Source organism: Mustelus asterias, chromosome 9 (assembly GCF_964213995.1).
Source record: "Mustelus asterias chromosome 9, sMusAst1.hap1.1, whole genome shotgun sequence".
Taxonomy (NCBI): domain Eukaryota; kingdom Metazoa; phylum Chordata; class Chondrichthyes; order Carcharhiniformes; family Triakidae; genus Mustelus; species Mustelus asterias.
This window is the reverse complement of record NC_135809.1, coordinates 138,822,725-138,844,034: the sequence shown is the minus strand read 5'-3', so window position 1 is coordinate 138,844,034 and position 21,310 is coordinate 138,822,725. Positions and strand designations below refer to the sequence as shown.

Below are 21,310 nucleotides of genomic sequence, written 5' to 3'. Positions count from 1 at the left end.
AGGGGTGAACACTGGCGCGCCGCTGCTTCCGGTTCCGGTACCATGGCGGCCAGGCTCGTGAGTTTGGCTCGGGCCGGATTCCAGAGAACTTTCCGGAACCTGGGTGAGAAAAGGGGGTGGGGAGAATGTGTGTGAGGGTCTCTGTGAGGGTTTGTGTCTGTGTGGGTGGGGAGTTGGGCCCCCACGCCCCGGTTAGACCTGATCGCCGGGTCGATTCTGGAGGGAGAGAGAGACAAGGTCACAGAGAAACAGACAGTGACCCAGAGGGAGGGAGACCCAGAGAGACAGTGACCCAGAGGGACAGTGATCCTGAGGGAGGGAGACCCAGAGAGACAGTGACCCAGAGAGACAGTGACCCAGAGGGAGGGAGACCCAGAGAGACAGTGACCCAGAGGGACAGTGACCCAGAGGGAGGGAGACCCAGAGGGACAGTGACCCAGAGAGACAGTGACCCAGAGGGAGGGAGACCCAGAGAGACAGTGACCCAGAGGGACAGTGACCCAGAGAGAGGGAGACCCAGAGGGACAGTGATCCTGAGAGACAGTGACCCAGAGAGACAGTGACCCAGAGGGACAGTGACCCAGAGGGAGGGAGACCCAGAGAGACAGTGACCCAGAGGGACAGTGACCCAGAGAGAGGGAGACCCAGAGGGACAGTGATCCAGAGAGACAGTGACCCAGAGAGAGGAGACCCAGAGGGACAGTGATCCAGAGAGACAGTGACCCAGAGGGACAGTGACCCAGAGGGACAGTGACCCAGAGAGAGGGAGACCCAGAGGGACAGTGATCCAGAGAGACAGTGACCCAGAGGGACAGTGATCCTGACGTGTATTGAGGGGAGGGAAGTATACGGCTGCCTCTGTTGGTGCTGGTGGAGGGAGTGAATGTTTGTGGAAGGGGCAGCAATGAAGCAGGGCTGCTTTGTCCTGGATGGTGTGGAACTTCCTGAGTGTTGTTGGAGTCACTCTCATTCTCACCAACCTGCCTGCCGCAGATGCGTCGGCTGATTTCAGAGTTTTACAGCTGGTTCAGTTCAGTTTCTGGTCGATGTAACCCCCATTCCTACCATCACTATCATGGACAGATGCAGCTGTGACAGGCAGGTTGCTAAGGATGAGGTTAGGTATATTTTTCTCTCTTGTTGGTTCCATCACCTGCAGTCCCGGTCTAGCAGCGATGTCCTTATGGACCCGGCCAGCTCAGTCTGTGGTGGTGCTACCAAGTTATTCTTGGTGATGGACATTGAAGTCTCCACCCAGAATACATCTGCACCCTTTCCACCATCTGTGCTTCTTCCTAGTGGTATTCAACATGGAGAGGAATGGGGATGGAGTTTGTTTATAGTTTATTTATTAGTGTCACAAGTAGGTTTACATTAACATTGCAATGAAGCTACTGTGAAAATCCCCTAGTCGCCCCATTCTGGCGCCTGTTCGGGTACACTGAGGGAGAATTTTGCATGGCCAATGCACCTAACCAGCACCTCTTTTGGACTGTGGGAAGAAACCAGAGCACCCAGATAAAACCCATGAAGACACGGGGAGAATGTGCAGACTCCACACAGGCAGTGACCCAAGTCAGGAATCAAACCCGGGTCCCTGGCGCTGTGATGCATTAGTGCTAACCACTGTGCTGTCCCATGATAATCAGGCAAGGAAGCCTCCTGGTATGTTGAACCTGATGTCCAGAGTCCAGGGTTCGATTCCCGGCTTGGGTCACTGTCTGTGTGGAGTTTGCACATTCTCCTCGTGTCTGCGTGGGTTTCCTCCGGGTGTTCCGGTTTCCTCCCACAGTCCAGCGGGTTAGGTTGATTGGCCATGCTAAAATTGCCCTTGGTGTCCTGGGATGCGTAGGTTAGAGGGATTAGTGGGTAAATGTGTAGGGATATGGGGGTAGGGCCTGGGGGGATCGTTGTCGGTGCAGACTTGATGGGCCGAATGGCCTCTTTCTATGCTGTAGGGTTTCTAAGATTTCTAAGATGTTGAGGACTCCCTGAAAAATTCCTTCCCAAATCTGTGCCACTGCCACCTCTGCTGACTCTCTGCTGCCAGTAGGGCAGGACACACTCAGGAATGGTGATGGTGGTGTCTGGGACATAGTCACACTCACAGAATCATACCTTAGACACAATGTAAGGCTGTTGTTTGACTAGTCTGTGAGACAGCTCTCCCACGTTTGGCCCAAGTTCCCAGATGTTAGGAAGGAAGATTTTGGGTTTGTCATTGATGTTTTCAATGTCCCAGACCAGGAAAGGATAGCATTGTTTAAAAAGCGATAGCACGAAATGCCCAGCACTTATAGGCCAATTAGTCTTACATCGGTAGTGGGCAAATTAGTAGAATCAGTCCTGAGAGATAGGATTAACTGTCACCGAGAAAGACATGGACTAGTCATGGATGGTCAGCATGGATCTGTTAAGGAAGATCTTGCCTGACAAACTTGATTGAATTCTTTGAGGAAGTGACAAGGAGGGTTGGTGAAGGTAGTGCAGTGGATGTTGTGTACATGGAGCAAGGTGTTTGACAAGGTAGATTGGTCAAAAAAGTAAAATACCCTGTATCCCATGGATATGTGGCAAACTGGATCAAAAATTGGTTTAGTAACAGGAAGCAAAGGATAATGGTTGATGGATGCCCTTGTGAATGGAAAGTTGTCTTAAGTGGGTGCTCCACAGGGTTTGGTGTTGCGACCTTTGCTGGTAGCTATACAGTTGTAGCAATTTGTGACTGTAGTTTTGTTTCTTGCGATGTTCTTGCCTGGCTGAATTTAGTAGCATGAAGCTTCAGTGTGGTATTTGATTACTGAATGCTACCACTAGACCCTCTGGGCCACACCCTTCTTATTGCTTTGTGTAGAAATTATGAAGATTAGTCATGCGTGTGCTGCCGTTTGGTTAGCTGTCAATTCCATTGAGCCTGCTGCCATATCCCTTAATGGGCTAACTCTCGAAAATCTAGTACTTAGTTTTGAAATTATAAAGACCTTGGCTCGATGGTTTAATGGGCAAAGTTTTGATTTCCACACATCTTTTGTGTGCTTCCCAGCATCACCCCTGAATGGTTCAGTTCCAATTTATTCCCCTTATGGACAACTCCCATTATTAAATCCTTTAATCATCTTGAATACTGTACTGAGATCACGCTTTAATCTTCAATGCTCAAGGAATTACAAACCTGGACGATTCAAACTGTCCTCATAATTTAACCCTTTGGCAGTTAGGGTGTTGGTGAGGCCACACCTGACGTATTGTGTACAGTTTTGGTGTCCTTATCTGAGGAAGGATGTCCTTGCCATAGAGGGAGTACAGTGAAGATTTATCAGACTGATTCCTGGGGTGGCAGATCTGTCATATGAGGAGAGACTAAATCGATTAGGCTTATATTCATTGGAGTTTAGAAGAGTGAGAGGGGATCTCATAGAAACTTATAAAATTCTAACAGGGTGAGACAGGGTAGATTCAGAAAGAATGTTCCCAATGGTGGGGGAGTCCAGAACCAGGGGTCATAGTTTGAGGATAAGGGGTAAACCTTTTAGAACTGAGGTGAGGAGAAATTTCTTCACCCAGAGGGTGGTGAATGTGGAATTCATTACCACAGAAAGTAGCTGAAGCCAAAACATTGTGTGATTTCAAGAAGGAATTTATATATAGCTCTTGGGGCTAAACGGATCAAGGGATATGGGGGGAAGGGGGGGGAATCAGGATTTTGAATTTGATGATCAGCCATGATCAGAATGAATGGTGGAGCAGGCTCGAAGGGCCGAATGGCCTACTCCTGCTTCTAGTTTCTATGTTTCTGTGTAATCGGGGGTGGGGGGGCGGGGTGGTGGTCTGTGCTGCACCCGCTCCATTGCCAATATATTTCTCCTGAAGTGAAGTGTTTGTTATGGAATGCAGTGTTTGAAATGGGGTCAAACCAGAGCTCTGCATAACAATGATATAACTGCCATCTGTTTGTATTCCAACTTCCTTACAATAACGGTTAACATTCCAATAGCCTTTTCAATGATTGTTTTGAACCTCTCCACTAGTTTGGTTCTGTACATGAATCTCGAATCTCCCTGTTCCTCCACACTGTTCACTATTTACAAAGTACAATGATCCATCTATCTCTGTTCCACAATGGATAATTTCCCCACACACAACTCCACCTGTCACAGTTTAAGTGAGTGGACAAAACTATCAAAGTGCCTTAGCGACGTTCTGCTTCCATCTACACGAGTTACTGTGCTTCTTATTTCTAACTCTATTTCTTCATCTAAGTCGCTGATAAATACTGTGAAGAACAGAGGCCCAAGTGTAGATTCTGTCAATTGCAATACATACTTACAATTATCTGTACTTGTGTCTCCTACCTCCTAACTGCTTTGACAAAGCGTCATCTGGACTCGAAATGTCAGCTCTTTTCTCTCCTTACAGATGCTGCCAGACCTGCTGAGATTTTTCAGTGTTTTCTCTTTTGGTTCCCTCCAAACCAATTCACTCCCCATTTTGATTGGTTACCACATGCTTTCGTTTTTCCCAGCAGTATGATCTCAAACGTGATAAATATTGGCCAGTATAATCATCAAATCCTCCTTAGATACGCAGATACTGCCAGAGGACTGGAGAATTGCAAGTCATAAAAACATAGAATCAGAGTGCAGAAGAGGCCCCTCGGCCCATCGAGTCTGCACCGACACATTCGAAACAGCTGAACTCCCAATTAATCCCATCTGCCAGCACTTGGCCCATAGCCCTGAATGTTATGATGTGCCAAGTGCTCATCCAGATACTTTTTAAAGGACTAGAGGGATCCCACCTCTACCACCCTCCCAGGCAGCGCATTCCAGACCCTCACCACCCCCTGGATAAAATCTTTCCTCTCATCCCCCTAAACCTCCTGCCCCTCACCTTGAACCTTTGTCCCCTCGTGACTGACCCTTCGACTAAGGGGAACAGCTGCTCCTTATCCACTCTGTCCAAGTCTCTCATAATCTTGTACACCTCGATCAGGTCGCCCCTCAGTCTTCTCTGCGCCAACAAAAACAACCTAAGCCTACGCAACCTCTCTTCATAACTTAAATGTTCCATCCCAGGCAGCATCCTGGTGAACCTCCTCTGCACCCCCTCCAGTGCAATCACATCCTTCCTATAATGTGGCGACCAGAACCGCGCACAGTATTCTAGCTGTGGCTTCACCAAAGTTCTGTACAACTCCATAATAGCAAATTGGATTATTATCTAAATGGAAAAAAATTACAACATGCTGCTGTACAAAGGGACCTGGGGGTCCTTGTGCATGAGACGCAAAAGCCCAGTCTGCAGGTGCAACAGGTGAAGGCAAATGGGATGTTGGCTTATATCGCAAGGGGGATAGAATATAAAAGCAGAGATGTCTTGCTGCATCTGTACAGGGCATTGGTGAGGCCGCAGCTGGAATACTGTGTGCAGTATTGGTCCCCTTATTTGTGGAAGGATATATTGGCCTTGGAGGGAGTGCAGAGAAGGTTCACCAGGTTGATACCAGAGATGAGGGGTGTTGATTATGAGGAGAGACTGAGCAGATTGGGTTTGTACTCGTTGGAATTTAGAAGGCTGAGGGGGGATCTTATAGAGACCTATAAGATAATGAAGGGGCTGGATAGGGTAGAGGTGGAGAGATTCTTTCCACTTAGAAAGGAAGCTAGAACTAGAGGGCACAGCCTCAAAATAAAGGGGGGTCAGTTTAGGACAGAGTTGAAGAGGAACTTCTTCTCTCAGAGAGTGGTGAATCTCTGGAATTCTCTGCCCACTGGAGTGGTGGAGGCTACCTCGTTGAATATGTTTAAATCACGGATAGATGGATTCCTGATCGGTAAGGGAATTAGGGGTTATAGGGATCAGGCGGGTAAGTGGAACTGATCCACTTCAGATCAGCCATGATCTTATTGAATGGCGGGGCAGGCTCGAGGGGCTAGATGGCCTACTCCTGCTCCTATTTCTTATGCTCTTATGACCTCCCTGCTTTTGCAATCTATACCCTGACTGATAAAGCCACCCTTGTTTAAAAAAGGTGCAAGGTTAACCATGGCAACTACTGGCCAGGCAGTTTAACCTTGGTGGTGGACAATCTTTGAAAAATACAATGCAGGACAAAATGAACAGACGCTTAGGATAATGATGGCTCAGAAGGAGGCCATTCAGCCCCTTGAATCGATTCTGGCTCTTTGTTCAGAAATCCAGTCAGTACCGTTCCCCGGTCCTGCAGATGCCTATCCAATTTGCTTTTGAAGTTATCATTCATTTTTGCTTCCACCATCCTTATAGGGAGTGAGTTCCAGATCCTTACCACTGGCCATGTAAAAAATATTCTTCCTCACACCCCCTCACATCTCATCCCAAAATCTTAAATCTGTGTCCTCCAGTCCTTGTACCATCAGCTCATATAAACAGTTTTTCCTTGATTACCTGGATTTCTGAACAGAGAGCCAGAATGGACTCAAGGGGCTGAATGGCCTCCTCCTGTGCCGTAATTATCCTAAGCGCCTGTTAATTTTGTCCTGCATTGTTTTTTTCAAAGATTTTCCTAAACCTGTCGTGGAATCTGCATGGGTCGAGTTAAGAAACAACAAGGGGCAAAAAACACCGGTGGGGGCGGCCGGTGGGGGCGGTTTACAGACCACCAAACTGTAGTGGTGATGTTGGGAAAAGCATTAGACAGGAAATCAGAGATGCATGTGTTAAAGGAACATCTGTGATTATGGATGACTCTAATCTGCATATAGATTGGGAGAGTCAAATTAGTCACAGCACAATTGAGAAGGAATTTCTGGAGTGTATACGGGATGGTTTTCTGGAGCCGTGTGTTGAGGAACCAAAAAGGGAGCAGGCCATCTTGGACTGGGTGTTGTGCAATGAGAAAGGTTTAGTTGACAATCTAGTTGTGTGAGAACACTTGGGGATGAGTGACCATAATATAAATTTCTTCACCCAGAGAGTGGTGAATGTGTAGAATTCACTACCACAGATTCTGCTTGAGGCCAAAATGTTGTCTGATTTCAAGGAGAAATTAAATATAGCTCTTGGGGCTAAAGGGATCAAGGGATATAGGAGGAAGGAGGGATCAGGGTATTGAATTCGACGATCAACCATGATCAAAATGAATGGTGGAACAGGCTTGAAGGGCTGAATGGCCTACTCCTGCTTCTAGTTTCTATGTCATAATCTTGTACACCTCGATCAATTTCTATTCAACATCCTTTGCTCCAAGGAGAACGATCCCAGCTTCTCCAATCTAGTTTTGTAGCTGAAACCCTTCATCCTTGGAAACATAGAAGATAGGAGCAGGAGGAGGCCATTTGGCCCTTCGAACCTGCTTCGCTATTTATCACGATCATGGCTGATCATCCAACTCAGTAGCCTAATCCTGCTTTCTCCCCATAACCTTTGATCCTATTTACCCCAAATGCTATATCCAGCCGCCTCTTGAATACATTCAACATTCTGGTAAATCTCCTCTGCACTCTCTCAAGGACCTTCGCATCCTTCCTAAAGTGTGGTGACCAAATTTGGATGCAGTTTCCTAATTAACCAGAGCTTTAAAAACGTTCAGCATAGCTTCCCTGCATTTGTACACAGTACCTCTATTTATGAATCTCAGTAAGAAGTCTTACAACACCAGGTTAAAGTCCAACAGGTTTATTTGGAATCACAAGCTTTTGGAGCGCTGCTCCTTCATCAGGTGAGTGGAGTACTCCACTCCACTAACTCCATTCACCTGATGAAGGAGCAGCGCTCCGAAAGCTCATGATTCCAAATAAACTGTTGGATTTTAACCTGGTGTTGTGAGGACTTCTTACTGTGTCCACCCCAGTCCAACGCCGGCATCTCCACATTATGAATCTCAAGATCCCATATGCTAACCACTCTCACAATATGTTCTGTCACCTTTAAAGATCAACACATCCCAGGTCCTTCTGTCCCTGTACATTCTTCAGAACTCTGCTATTATGTCGATAATGCTCTTGCCTTTCTGCCTAAATGCATTACCTCACACTTTGTATTAATTTCCATCTGTAATTTCTCTGTCCATTTTGCAAGCCTGTGTCCTGTTACAGTCCATTTGTATTGTCCACATTGTTTGCTACGCCCCTGGGTTTGGTATCATTATCACATTTTGAAAAAAGGCATATCTGAAAAGTCTTAGCACCAACGCTTTCCAACACCCTCCTCTACCACCCTCCAATCTGAAAAACAACCTTTTACTGCAACTTGCTTTTTCCATCCTTGAGCCTTTTTTTAATCCAATTTTTAATCCATTTGGACACTGATTCTACTAACCAGCTTTTTATCCCAAATCCAGGCAAGATTGGTACGTTATGCCCAGCCTTTCTGCTATTTCCACCCTCACTAGCAACTTGGGAAGCAAGCCATCCAGACTAGGTGAACGATTTCATGTTCGCTACCATTCTATTCTTATATTCTCTCTTGGGTAATTGTGGATCAATTAATTGCTAACAGCAAATCATGTCTGGGTGTTTTTGTTGAGGGAAGCGGGTTGGTGAGGGTAATGTGGTTTATGTGTTGTCTGAGGACTTCCAGAAGGGGTTTGACATCGTGTCACATTATAGACTTGCCAACAAAATTGAAGCCCATGGAATAGAATGGACAGGAGCAACATGGAATTGAGGTTTGCTGAGTAACAATAGTGTCAAAGAGGTTTACAGTATGGAAACAGGCCCTTCGGCCCTACTTGTCCATGCCGCTCATTTTTTTAACCACTAAGCTAGTCCCAATTGCCCGCATTTGGCCCATATCCCTCTATACCCATCTTACCCATGTAACTGTCTAAACGCCTTTTAAAAGACAAAATTGTACCCGCCTCTACTACTGCCTCTGGCAGCTTGTTCCAGACATTCACCACCCTCTGTGTGAAAAAATTGCCCTCTGGACACTTTTGTATCTCTCCCCTCTCACCTTAAACCTATGCTCTCTAGTTTTAGACTCCCCTACCTTTGGGAAAAGATGACAAGCAACAGAGTTTATTTTCAGACTAGCAGAAAGTCTATATTGGGTTCCAAATGAGACAAAACATGGAGGAAAAGCTGGTGGAGAGGCATGTACATGGCAGAGGATTCATTTTGTTCAGAATATAATGGAGAGACAATAGAAAAGCGGGTGCAGGAGCAGAGGGTAATGTGTGCACAAAGTTGTGATAGTAGGGGATTTTAATTTTCCACATATAGATTGGGACTCGCATACTGTTAAAGGTTTTGACGGGGTAGAGTTTGTAAAATGTGTTCAGGAGAATTTTCTACATCAGTATATAGAAGTGCCAACTAGAGAGGATGCGATATTGGATCTCCTATTGGGAAATGAGTTAGGGCAGGTGATGGATGTGAGTGTGAGGGAACACTTTGGATCCAGTGATCATAATGCCATTAGTTTCAACCTGATCATGGATAAGGATAGATCTGGTCCTCGGGTTGAAGTTCTGAACTGGAAAAAGGCCAAATTTGATGAAATGAGAAGGGATCTGGGAAGTGTGGATTGGCACAGGCTGTTCTCTGGTAAGGATGTAAATGGAAAGTGGGAGGCCTTCAAAGGAGAAATTTTGAGAGTGCAGACTTTGTATGTTCCTGTCAGGATTAAAGGCAAAGTAAATAGGAATAAGGAACCTTGGTTCTCGAGGGAGATTGTAACACTGATTAAGAGGAAGAGAGAGTTGTATGAAATGTACAGGCAGCAAGGAACACATCAGATGCTCGAGGAGTATAAAAAGTGCAAGAAGCTACTTAAGAGGGAAGTCAGGAGGGCTAAAAGAAGACATGAGGTTGCTTGGGCAGACAGAGTGAAGGAAAATCCAAAGAGCTTCTATAGGTATGTTAGGAGCAAAAGGATAGTGAGGGATAAAATTGGTCCTCTTGAAGACCAGAGTGGTACACTGTGTATGGAACCAAAAGAGATGAGGGAGATACTAAATGGTTTTTTTGCATCCGTATTTACTGAGGAAACGGGCATGGAGTCTACGGAAATAGGGCAAACAGGTAGGGAGGTCATGGAACCTTTACAGATTAAAGGGGAGGAGGTGCTCACTGTCTTGAGGCAAATCAGAGTGGATAAATCCCCAGGACCAGACAGGGTATTCCCACGGACCTTGAGGGAAGCTAGTGTTGAACTTGCAGGGGCCCTGGTAGACATATTTAAAATGTCAGTATTCACGGGGGAGGTGCCGGATGATTGGAGGGTGGCTCATGTTGTTCCGTTGTTTAAAAAAGGTTCCAAAAGAAATCCGGGAAATTATCGGCCAGTAAGTTTGATGTCGGTGGTGGGCAAGTTATTGGAAGGTGTGATAAGGGATAGGATCTACAAATATTTGGATAGACAGGGACTTATTAGGGAGAGTCAACATGGCTTTGTGCATGGTAGGTCATGTTTGACCAATCTATTAGAGTTTTTCGAGGAGGTTACCAGGAAAGTGGATGAAGGGAAGGCAGTGGATGTTGTCTACCTGGATTTCAGCAAGGCCTTTGACTAGGTCCCTCATGGGAGGTTAGTTAGGAAGGTTCAGTCGCTGGGTATACATGGGGAGGTAGTAAATTGGATAAGACACTGGCTCAATGGAAGAAGCCAGAGAGTGGTTGTGGAGGATTGCTTCTCTGAGTGGAGGCCTGTGACTAGTGGTGTGCCGCAGGGATCGGTGTTGGGTCCATTGTTGTTTGTCATCTATATCAATGATCTGGATGATAATGTGGTAAATTGGATCAGCAAGTTTGCTGATGATACAAAGATTGGAGGTGTAGTGGACAGTGAGGAAGGTTTTCAAAGCTTGCAGAGGGATTTGGACCAACTAGAAAAATGGGCTGAAAAATGGCAAATGGAATTTAACGCAGACAAGTGTGAGATATTGCACTTTGAAGGACAAACCAAACTAGAACGTACAGGGTAAATGGAAGGTAAATGGAAGACTTTGAAGAGTGCAGTTGAACAGAGGGATCTGGGAATACAGGTACAGAATTGCCTAAAAGTGACGTCACAGGTGGATAGGGTCGTAAAGAGTGCCTTTGGTACATTGGCCTTTATAAATTGGAGTATCGAGTATAAAAGTTGGAGTGTTATGGTAAGGTTATATAAGGCATTGGTGAGGCCAAATTTGGAGTATTGTGTACAGTTTTGGTCACCTAGTTACAGGAAGGATGTAAATAAGTTGAAAGAGTGCAGAGAAGGTTCACAAGGATGTTGCCGGGACTTGAGAAGCTGAGTTACAGAGAGAGATTGAATAGGTTGGGACTTTATTCCCTGGAGCGTAGAAGATTGAGGGGAGATTTGATAGGGGTGTATAAAATTTTGATGGGTATAGATAGAGTGAATGCAAGCAGGCTTTTTCCACTGAGGCTAGGGGAGAAAAAAACCAGAGGGCATGGGTTAAGGGTGAAAGGAGAAAAGTTTAAAGGGAATATTAGGGGGGGCTTCTTCACGCAGAGAGTGGTGGGAGTGTGGAATCAGCTGCCGGATAAAGTGGTAAATGCGGGGTCACTTTTAACATTTAAGAAAAACTTGGACGGGTTCATGGATGAGAGGGGTGTGGAGGGATATGGTCCAAGTGCAGGTCAATGGGACTAGGCAAAAAATGGTTCGGCACAGACAAGAAGGGCCAAAAGGCCTGTTTCTGAGCTGTAATTTTCTCTGGTTCTATGCTTTTAAAGTATTGAAGGTGGCAGGAAAAGTTGGAAAGTGGCTAAATGCAAATGGGATCCTACGTTTGATCAGTGGAGACTAGAATACAAAAGCAAAGAAGTGATGAATCTTTTAAAAACACTTTCACATGAATACAAATTGTGTTCAGTTCTGGACATCACATTTCAGGAAGGTTGTGAAAGTATTAGAGATGGTGCAGAAAAGATTTATGAGAATGGCTCCAGGGACGAGAAACTTCAATTGCATAGATTGGAGAATCGGAGGTTGTTCCCCGACAGAAGGAAAGATTGAGAGGAGATTTGATGGAGGTGTGGACGGAATTGTTACAGAAACTATTCCCATTTGTGGAAGGATTCAGAACGAGCGAGCACCAATTTAAGATGATTAGCAAAACAACCAACAGAGACATGAGGAAAATATTGCACAGTGAGTGGTTAGAATCTTGAATGCTCTGCCTGAGACAGGGTTAATTGAGGCATTCAGAAGGGGATTAGATAAGTACCCGAGGAGAGAAAAAATGCAGTGCCACAGGGAAAGGGCAGAGCAGTGGGACTAGTTGAATTAACTCTTACAGTAAGCTGACACAGATACAACTAGCCAAATAGCCGCCTTCTGAGCTGTCACCATTGTTACAATCCCTGTAGAGACTAATAATGTTTAAAAAGAGATGAATTTCCTAGTGACCGATGGAAATTACTAAAGGACAAGATTTACTGCTTTTAGATTTTTACTGTAACAAGCAAACTAAAATCAACATTTGCTAAATATTGCTTAAAAGGCAACTAATGCACCAAACTGGAGAAGAAGTACTTTTGCATTAACTAATTAATGTAATCAAGATGCGTCAGCAACACCCACCATTGTGCACTTTACTTCTGGCAGATATACAGCATTACAGGAATATCTCCAAATTATCTGCCAGCTCTCCAATAGGCTACTTCCACTCACTATGCTCGGTTGAAATTTCCAGTGTCCTTCAAAAATTGTTCCATTCAGCCTGCATTTTCTGGATCCAGTTTTCACTCGCAAGGCCCAGGTTGGCCACTCCTTGTTCCTTCAATTTCCAATAGTCCCATTTGTTCCGTTACCTTCCTTCTGAATAAAAAATGAACTCTCACCAGCATACTGTCTGGTTGTTAACAGTCCTTTGCTTCTCCGCAGCAGTATCCATCCCTGCCCCCCCCCCACCATGGAAACCAGATCAAATGGGAATGTCTCCAAACAAGCATTCACCGTTACTCCACCACCCCCCTTTCAGAATATTCTGTTTCGCCTTGTGTTTTATAATGTCCCATGAACAGTCTTGTAAAGCTCAACGTTCATGACCATTCTATGTTTCTATGGATTCGGGGACAACCTATGGAATCTTTTATACCGAAACTGTGAAGGTAGGAACTCTGATAAAGCAGCATTTCCTCAGTACTGCACTGCTGTATCAGCTGGGATTATGTGTGACATTTCCATAGTGGAACTTGAATTCATGAAGTTTTGTCTGCAGGCCAAGGCTGACTATCTTACTGTAATCTCTTTTCATTTCTGGCAGAAGGTGCATCTTCGAGACGTTAATGCACCTCTTCACTGATTGATTTGCTGTTTATAGAGTTTTAGATTTTTAGATTGAAATTCAGATTCCATTAATTATAGATTTATAACTTTTTAGAATTACCTTAGTTTTTTATCAAACCATTTTATGATGCATGTCATGATATCTCCATAATATTGTGAAACGTGACCTATAATATTTAGGGATATAGACCAAAAGTAGGCCACTCTTGAAATTATTTTGCTTTATTTATCTATTTGAGTTGTAAAAAATATTGCTCTTGTGATTTCATTACAGTTCCTGGCCACAGTGTTTTAGCATCACAGACCAGGTTTGAGGGATCTGTTTCAGACGCTCGACGTAAGTAAATATCAAGCTGCAATTAGTTTGATGTTGATGTTGACTAAAATGGACTAAGTAACGCCCGGGAGGTGTGGGACTGACTCCTGCTTGCAGTTTCAGTCCTGTCTACTGCAGCTTCTGGTGTTGCAGGGACCAGGGGCTGCCGGCCAGTCAGACTGACCAGTAGCTCTCTGAGGAAGGACTTATTCCAGAGAGAGAGGGGCTGAGATTCTGCCTCGGAGCGTTAAATGGCTGTGGGGCTGGAAGTATTGGTGGGGATGTGTTTCCTGCTGACTCTTCAGATTCTTTGTCTTGTAGATGATGGACAGGCTTTGGAGAGTTAGAAGATGAGCCAAGCACTGCAGAGTATTCGGCCTCTGACCTACTCAAGTAGTTACACTATTTATTAATGCTTAGATCATAAGAAAGAAATACGAACATAAGAAATAGGAGCAGGAGTAGGCCATCTAGCCCCTCGAGCCTGCCCCGCCATTCAATAAGATCATGGCTGATCTGAAGTGGATCAGTTCCACTTACCCGCCTGATCCCTATAACCCCTAATTCCCTTACCGATCAGGAATCCATCTATCCGTGATTTAAACATATTCAACGAGGTAGCCTCCACCACTTCAGTGGGCAAAGAATTCCAGAGATTCACCACCCTCTGAGAGAAGACGTTCCTCCTCAACTCTGACCTAAACTGACCCCCCTTTATTTTGAGGCTGTGCCCTCTAGTTCTAGTTTCCTTTCTAAGTGGAAAGAATCTCTCCACCTCTACCCTATCCAGCCCCTTCATTATCTTATAGGTCTCTATAAGATCCCCCCTCAGCCTTCTAAATTCCAACGAATACAAACCCAATCTGCTCAGTCTCTCCTCATAATTAACACCCCTCATCTCTGGTATCAACCTGGTGAACCTTCTCTGCACTCCCTCCAAGGCCAATATATCCTTCCGCAAATAAGGGGACCAATACTGCACACAGTATTCCAGCTGCGGCCTCACCAATGCCCTGTACAGATGCAGCAAGACATCTCTGCTTTTATATTCTATCCCCCTTGCGATATAGGCCAACATCCCATTTGTCTTCTTGATCACCTGTTGCACCTGCAGACTGGGTTTTTGCGTCTCATGCACAAGGGCCCCCAGGTCCCTCTGCACAGCAGCATGTTGTAATTTCTTTCCATTTAGATAATAATCCAATTTGCTATTATTTCTTCCAAAGTGAATAACCTCGCATTTGTTAACGTTATACTCCATCTGCCAGATCCTCGCCCACTCACTCAGCCTGTCCAAATCTCTCTGCAGACCTTCTATGCCCTCCACACGATTCACTTTTCCACTTATCTTTGTGTCGTCTGCAAACTTTGTTACCCTACACTCAGTCCCCTCCTCCAAATCGTCTATATAAATGGTAAATAGTTGAGGCCCCAGTACCGATCTCTACGGCACGCCACTAGTTATCATCCGCCAACCAGAAAAGCACCCATTTATTCCGACTCTCTGCTTCCTGTCGGATAGCCAATCCCCAATCCATGCTAACACCGTACCCCCAACTCCGTGTGACCCAATCGTCTTCAGCAACCTTTTGTGAGGCACCTTATCAAACGCCTTTTGGAAATCCAAAAACACCACATCCACCGGTTCCCCTCCGTCAACCACACTAGTCACATCTTCATAAAAATCCAACAAGTTCGTCAAGCACGACTTTCCCCTCATGAATCCATGCTGCGTCTGCTTAATCGAACCATTCTTATCCAGATGGCCTGCTATTTCTTCTTTAATGATGGATTCCAGCATTTTCACAACTACAGACGTTAAGCTAACCGGCCTGTAGTTACCCGCCTTTTGTCTATTTCCTTTTTTAAACAGCGGCGTAACATTAGCCATTTTCCAATCCGCCGGCACTACCCCAGAATCCAACAAATTTTGATAAATAACGACTAACGCATCCGCTATTACCTCTGATATTTCTTTCAGTCCCCGGGCCCGGGGACTTGTCCACCTTCAGTCCCGTTAGTCTACCAAGCACTGCCTCCCTGGTAACATTAATTGTATTGAGTACCTGTCCTCCTACCAACCCTCTATCGTTAATATTCGGTAAACTATTTGTGTCTTCCACCGTGAAGACCGACACAAAAAACTTATTTAAAGTTTCAGCCATTTCCTCATTTGCCACTATTAAATCCCCCCTCTCGTCCTCCAAGGGTCCAACATTCACTCTTGCCACTCTATTCCTTTTTATATATTTGTAAAAGCTTTTACTATCATTTTTTATATTTCGAGCTAGCCGAGCTTCATAACCTATCTTTCCTTTCTTTATCGCTTTCTTAGTCGTTCTTTGTTGTTTCTTAAAGTTTTCCCAATCTTCCGATTCTCCACTATTTTTGGCCACTCTGTACGCATCGGTCTTTAATTTAATACTCTCCTTAATTTCCTTCGTTATCCACGGCTGGTTATCCCTTTTCTTACAGTCCTTCTTTATCACCGAAATATATTGTTGCTGAGTACTGAAAAGGATCTCCTTAAAAATCCTCCACTGTTCCTCAGCTGTCCTACCTACCAGTCTGCTCTCCCAGTCCACCTTGGCCAATTCAGCCCTCATCCTATCGTACTTCCCTCTGTTCAAACGGAGGACAGTGGTATGGGACCCTACTTTCTCCTCTTCCATTTGTATTAGATATGTTTATGATACTGGTTTCCTTCTATGTACATTAACGCTACTAAAGTGAAGGTTTGGTTATTTTTCTGTAATCCAATGAGATAAAGACTGAAATTTGGAAAGACCAGGGTGCCGGTTATGGAATGTGATGTCTCTAGTGTGTGGGTGAAGAGAGTTGCCATGCTCTTTGCTTTTTGTGTGCTAACATGCTTCCCATTTTCTTCACACATGCTGGCTAGCAGCAATGCAAGAAAGAGCCAAAATGTGTAAGTTTCTTCCTGTAAGTGCGCAGCCTGTCCACCAGCAAGTCCTTGGCTCTGTCTCCTTGTGGAAACTTGGTCCCTCGTGGCCCCAGGCTGAAGCTTCAGAGGAGGTTTGGCCTCAGAAGTGTAGTGTTCAGGCCCTTAGACCCACCCTGCTACTTATGAACCAAACTCCTAGCTGCGCGCAAACAACCCCAGTGTGTGAATACTTCAGGAGAGGTGAAAGCCAAAGGAGAAAAGACTGAAGTAAAAATCTGTATTGGAGCCCAAAGGCAGACTAATGTGTAACTCTTGCACCAAGCTGGCAACAAATGTGTTTCTCTTAACTGGAACAATGTCATTGACATTAACAATGGGGGGAAGGGGGGGGTGGGGGGAGTGTTTGGACAGCTTGTTATCTCCATTACTTTTGTTAAGGAATATGCACATTTGGAGGAAATTGGACTAAGTAACGCCCGGGAGGTGTGGGACTGACTCCTGCTTGCAGTTTCAGTCCTGTCTACTGCAGCTTCTGGTGTTGCAGGGACCAGGGGCTGCCAGCCAGCCAGACTCACCAGTAGCTCTCTGAGGAAGGACTTATTCCAGAGAGAGGGGCTGAGATTCTGCCTCGGAGCGTTAAATGACTGTGGGGCTGGAAGTATTGGTGGGGATGTGTTTCCCGCTGACTCTTCAGATTCTTTGTCTTGTAGATGATGGACAGGCTTTGGAGAGTTAGATGATGAGCCATGCACTGCAGAGTATTCGGCCTCTGACCTACTCAAGTAGTTACACTATTTATTAATGCTTAGATAATTTATAAAATTTTCAAATCTGTTTACGTTAACATTCTCTTCAAAATGCACCAAATATGTAAGCTTTCTTACTCGGAGAATGGATGAATGACATTTCTTTCGCAATGCTGCACTTTACCTTGCAGCTACTGTCCGACCGAGGAATGAACTACTGCACAACCGGCTGTCTGCATTTGGTGAATATGTTGCTGAGATTCTTCCCAAATACATCCAGCAGGTGCAGGTAAAGATGTCAGCAATTTGGCTGTTACCTCGACTTAAGTTGGGTTGCTGAGTTTTAAACGTCAGTCAAAGATCTGTATTTGGGTGGTCGGATATTGGGTTGGTGAATCTGAAGTTAGGCTTTTCATTGGATATCTCTTCCCTTGTTGGCCAGGTTAAAAATTGGCCAGGTTAAAAATTGCCCCTTAGAGTCCTGGGATGCGTAGGTTAGAGGGATTAGCGGGTAAATATGTGGGGGCAGGGCCTGGGTGGGATTGTGGTCGGTGCAGACTCGATGGGCCGAATGGCCTCCTTCTGCACTGTAGGGTTTCTTTGATTCTATGATTCTATTGTGTCAGTTAGCTGGCCTAATAAGTAGTTTTCTGAAACCTGGATTGGAATCTAGTGCTGTGCAATGAAATGATTATTAAACAGGAAGCAGTCATCACCGGAAATAACAAGGGGGGTGTCTCATCCAAGTAACTTTTTAAGATATCTTTCTGTGGCACTTCTGTGCAAACATCAGATGTGAAAATCTGTACAATCCTTTGTTTTTAGTTTCTTCAGTTTGGCTTTTTTGTCTTCTGTGATGCCAGCATAAATTATGGTAAGAAATCTCACAACACCAGGTTAAGGTCCAACAGGTTTATTTGGAATTACGAGCTTTTGGAGCGTTGCTCCTTCATCAGGTGAGTGGTGTAGAAACTTGATGTCTGTGTCGAAGGAGCAGCGCTCTGAAAGCTTTGATTCCAAATAAATCTGCTAGACTTTAACCTGGTGTTGTGATGAGACTTCTTACTGTGCCCACCCCAGTCCAGTGCCAGCATCTCCACGCCATAGCATAAATTATGGTAAAAATAAAATTAACCGGAGAAAGTGCTTTGACTATAAAATTGTTTTGCTTCACTGGAATATTATAAAATGTAGTTATTATTCTGATCAACCTCTTTGTCAATACATCATGAGTCATCTTTGCCTTGTCTTTGTTAAACAGGTGACTTGTGTCAATGAGTTGGAGATTTTTATCCATCCGGATGGCATAATCCCAGTGCTGACCTTTCTGCGGGATCACACCAACGCTCAATTCAAATCACTTGCGGATGAGACTGCAGTGGATATCCCTTCCCGTCCATTTCGATTTGAGGTAATAGAGGAAGAGTGAAAGAATGTGATTTTATAATTATTATAACATATTTATCACAGCTTTAAAAACTAGCTTTTAGAAACTATTTGAAAATAATTTACAAATGTTATGGAGACGAATTATTTATTGGTTTGGAGAGCAGTTTTACTGCAGCAGTAATATATTTGTTAAAAGATAATGATGGCAAGTGCTCAAGCTTCTCAGTTCCAAGATCTCACACCCCCATTTGAGACAAGAGGATGGATGCAGCTTGATTTGGCAGAATAATTTTTCCATGTGCAATCTCTTTCTGTTCGTGCAAGATTATTAGATTAGTAAACAGGATGCTGCTGATAATTGCTTCGTAGTACAGAACCAGAGTTTTCTTCAGGACAAATGCAAGAATATCAAATTTCAAAGGGAGCAACAAGTTGCACTGCATGAGAAAATGGTGCTGATTGGTTGACAAGCTGACACTGATTTGTCAATGAACCATTGTTACCTTGTCCTGTCAGAAACTTGGATAAATTGTGGAAGAGCCTCACCTTGATTGGTGCCTAGGTTCTCACTGTTCTATTGTAACTGAGATTTAATTTTACAATCTTTTCTGTAACCTTTCCAGATTGTGTATAACCTGCTTTCACTGCAGTTTAACTCTCGTATCCGAGTGAAGACTTACACTGATGAGTTGACGCCACTGGATTCCTTGGTACCTGTATTCAAGGCAGCAAATTGGTATGAGAGAGAGGTGAGTTGAAGCAATTGGAGGAAATGTTATGATGAGTCGATTATTACTAGTTCATCTCCAAGGATCTTCAGGGTTAGAGAGCAGAAAATAATTAAACCATGGACAAGGGAGTATTCAATTTTGGAGGTCAGAGGGTGTAAGATAGACTGGGATGGACAGGGAATTATGAAGTACAGCGGTGTATTTAAAATGTGCAACCAAATCTTAGCAAAAGCAGTTTATGCTCTGGAAATTTAACTCTTTTTAAAAAGCAGGCATTGAGTCCGATTGCCAGCAGGATTCAAGGTGGAAGGAAAAACGGCGAAGAACGATTTGCAGTGTTACATTTGGGATTCTTCACCGGTTCTGACAAAGGGTTCTACCTGATGTACTAACTTGTCCTTTTGGATGTTAGTGAAGTACACAGAGCGACTAGGATGATGCAGTTATTTTTATGCTGATGGGCTTGTGGGCAAAGAGTTGATTGTGGATTCCAACAGGCCAGGGTTGTTATGTGGCAATAGATAAATGTGTTTGAGGATAGCTGGAGTGGGATCCAAGATTGAGTTAATGTGTGTTGTCTGTAGAAGGAGCAGACTTGGTGAGCTGAATCGCCTCAGCCTGTTTCCTGATCTTCCTATTGAAATCAGGAATGCGGGACTGCCACCGAGAGTCAAACACTGATTTCTGTGTGCTGTAAGGTCCATGTGAACTGTAATGTGATTTGAAATGATTGTCCTCTGCTTCATAATCACAATGTTTTATTTTACAATTCACTTTATTTATTTCTGACTTGACACTTAAGACTAGATTTTTTTTAACCAATTTACAAATGTTGAATAATTTGTTTAAAATTTAAAACAAAAATGTGTAATATCTTTCATGAAATGCAAACACCTGTTGGTGGGTGTACAAGCATTTTGAAACCTTTTACCTAAACCTTAGAATTGTCAATCTTTTTAACCGAGTTCTTTAAGGAAGGCTAGAATGTTACTTTGTCCTCCTACTTCCTCCAGATTTGGGATATGTATGGTGTGTTTTTTGCTGACCACCCAGATCTAAGACGAATTCTCACAGACTACGGGTTTGAAGGTCATCCCTTTCGCAAAGACTTCCCACTCTCTGGCTACGTAGAGGTAAAAAAAAACATTTTGTTTTAATGCTGTACATGTATTAAGTTATTATTTTTCTTTTCCTGTGTCCCATTCTCCCACTCAATACTGCCTGTGTCACCCCCACAAGCCGCCCAGGTCAACTTTGCACGTTTTGGAGTGGAAGTCTGCACCAGCTATTGGCACAGTTTTCTTGAAATAATTGTAAATAAAATGCTGGAGTTGAACGTCCTGTCTTGTTAAATATTATATCCTTGGTCATATCTTTGGCTAACTCCTCCTTTTCCTTCCAGGTACGCTATGATGATGAGGTCAAACGTGTTGTAGCTGAGCCTGTTGAACTTGCCCAAGAATTCCGCAAATTTGACCTGAACAGCCCATGGGAAGCGTTCCCAGCACACCGTGAGCCAACTGAACTGCCCAAACTTGAGGAAGGAGAGAAAAAACCTGAGGCTAAATGAAGGGGCAGCTGAATCTTTTGGGGAAAACCTTGACGCATGTCAATTTTAATGTGGACCTAAAATAGCTGTTTTCTGTATAACCGAATGGATTGTGAGAAACTGATGTAAATAAATGACAGTTATAAGATTATTTTTTTTGTTGCAGTTTTAATTGCATTAATCGTCTCTGTGCCGTGAAGGAACAGGTTTAACTTGGAAGCTGGACAGCAGTGAGATGGTGATGTAGCCCAGCTGATTGCTGTGTGTGCTTTAGACCATTCCTATGGCGAGAGGGCTGGAGACAGCTGCAGCTTGGTGATGGATTGGACCAATCCAGAAGCAGATAATAAAAGCTGTGCTTCCAAACCTTCAAAGAGGTGGAGGGAGGGAGGGAAGGAAGGCTCACTTTGTGTATGGTAAGATCTTTGTGGGAGGCTCTGTGTTTCTTTGGGA

General features: G+C 44.3%; 1 protein-coding gene across 1 annotated transcript; it reads left to right on the top strand.

Annotated features, from left to right (window-relative positions):
• The first annotated feature begins 6 nt into the window (after positions 1 to 6).
• On the top strand, positions 7 to 21,008 carry ndufs3 (NADH:ubiquinone oxidoreductase core subunit S3). Its single transcript, XM_078221334.1, has 7 exons — positions 7 to 103; positions 13,496 to 13,558; positions 17,380 to 17,477; positions 18,450 to 18,599; positions 19,201 to 19,326; positions 20,322 to 20,441; positions 20,711 to 21,008. Exons 1-7 carry the CDS (start codon positions 43 to 45, stop codon positions 20,876 to 20,878), a joined length of 786 nt encoding a protein of 261 aa, XP_078077460.1. The 5' UTR covers positions 7 to 42; the 3' UTR covers positions 20,879 to 21,008.
• The last annotated feature ends 302 nt before the right edge of the window (positions 21,009 to 21,310 follow it).

Coding starts and splice junctions, on each gene's coding strand:
- ndufs3 (XM_078221334.1), top strand. CDS start 43: ATGGCGGCCAGGCTCGTGAGTTTGGCTCGGGCCGGATTCCAGAGAACT. Junction 104..13,495: donor GAGAACTTTCCGGAACCTGG/GTGAGAAAAGGG, acceptor ATTTCATTACAG/TTCCTGGCCACAGTGTTTTA. Junction 18,600..19,200: donor CCCGTCCATTTCGATTTGAG/GTAATAGAGGAA, acceptor TAACCTTTCCAG/ATTGTGTATAACCTGCTTTC.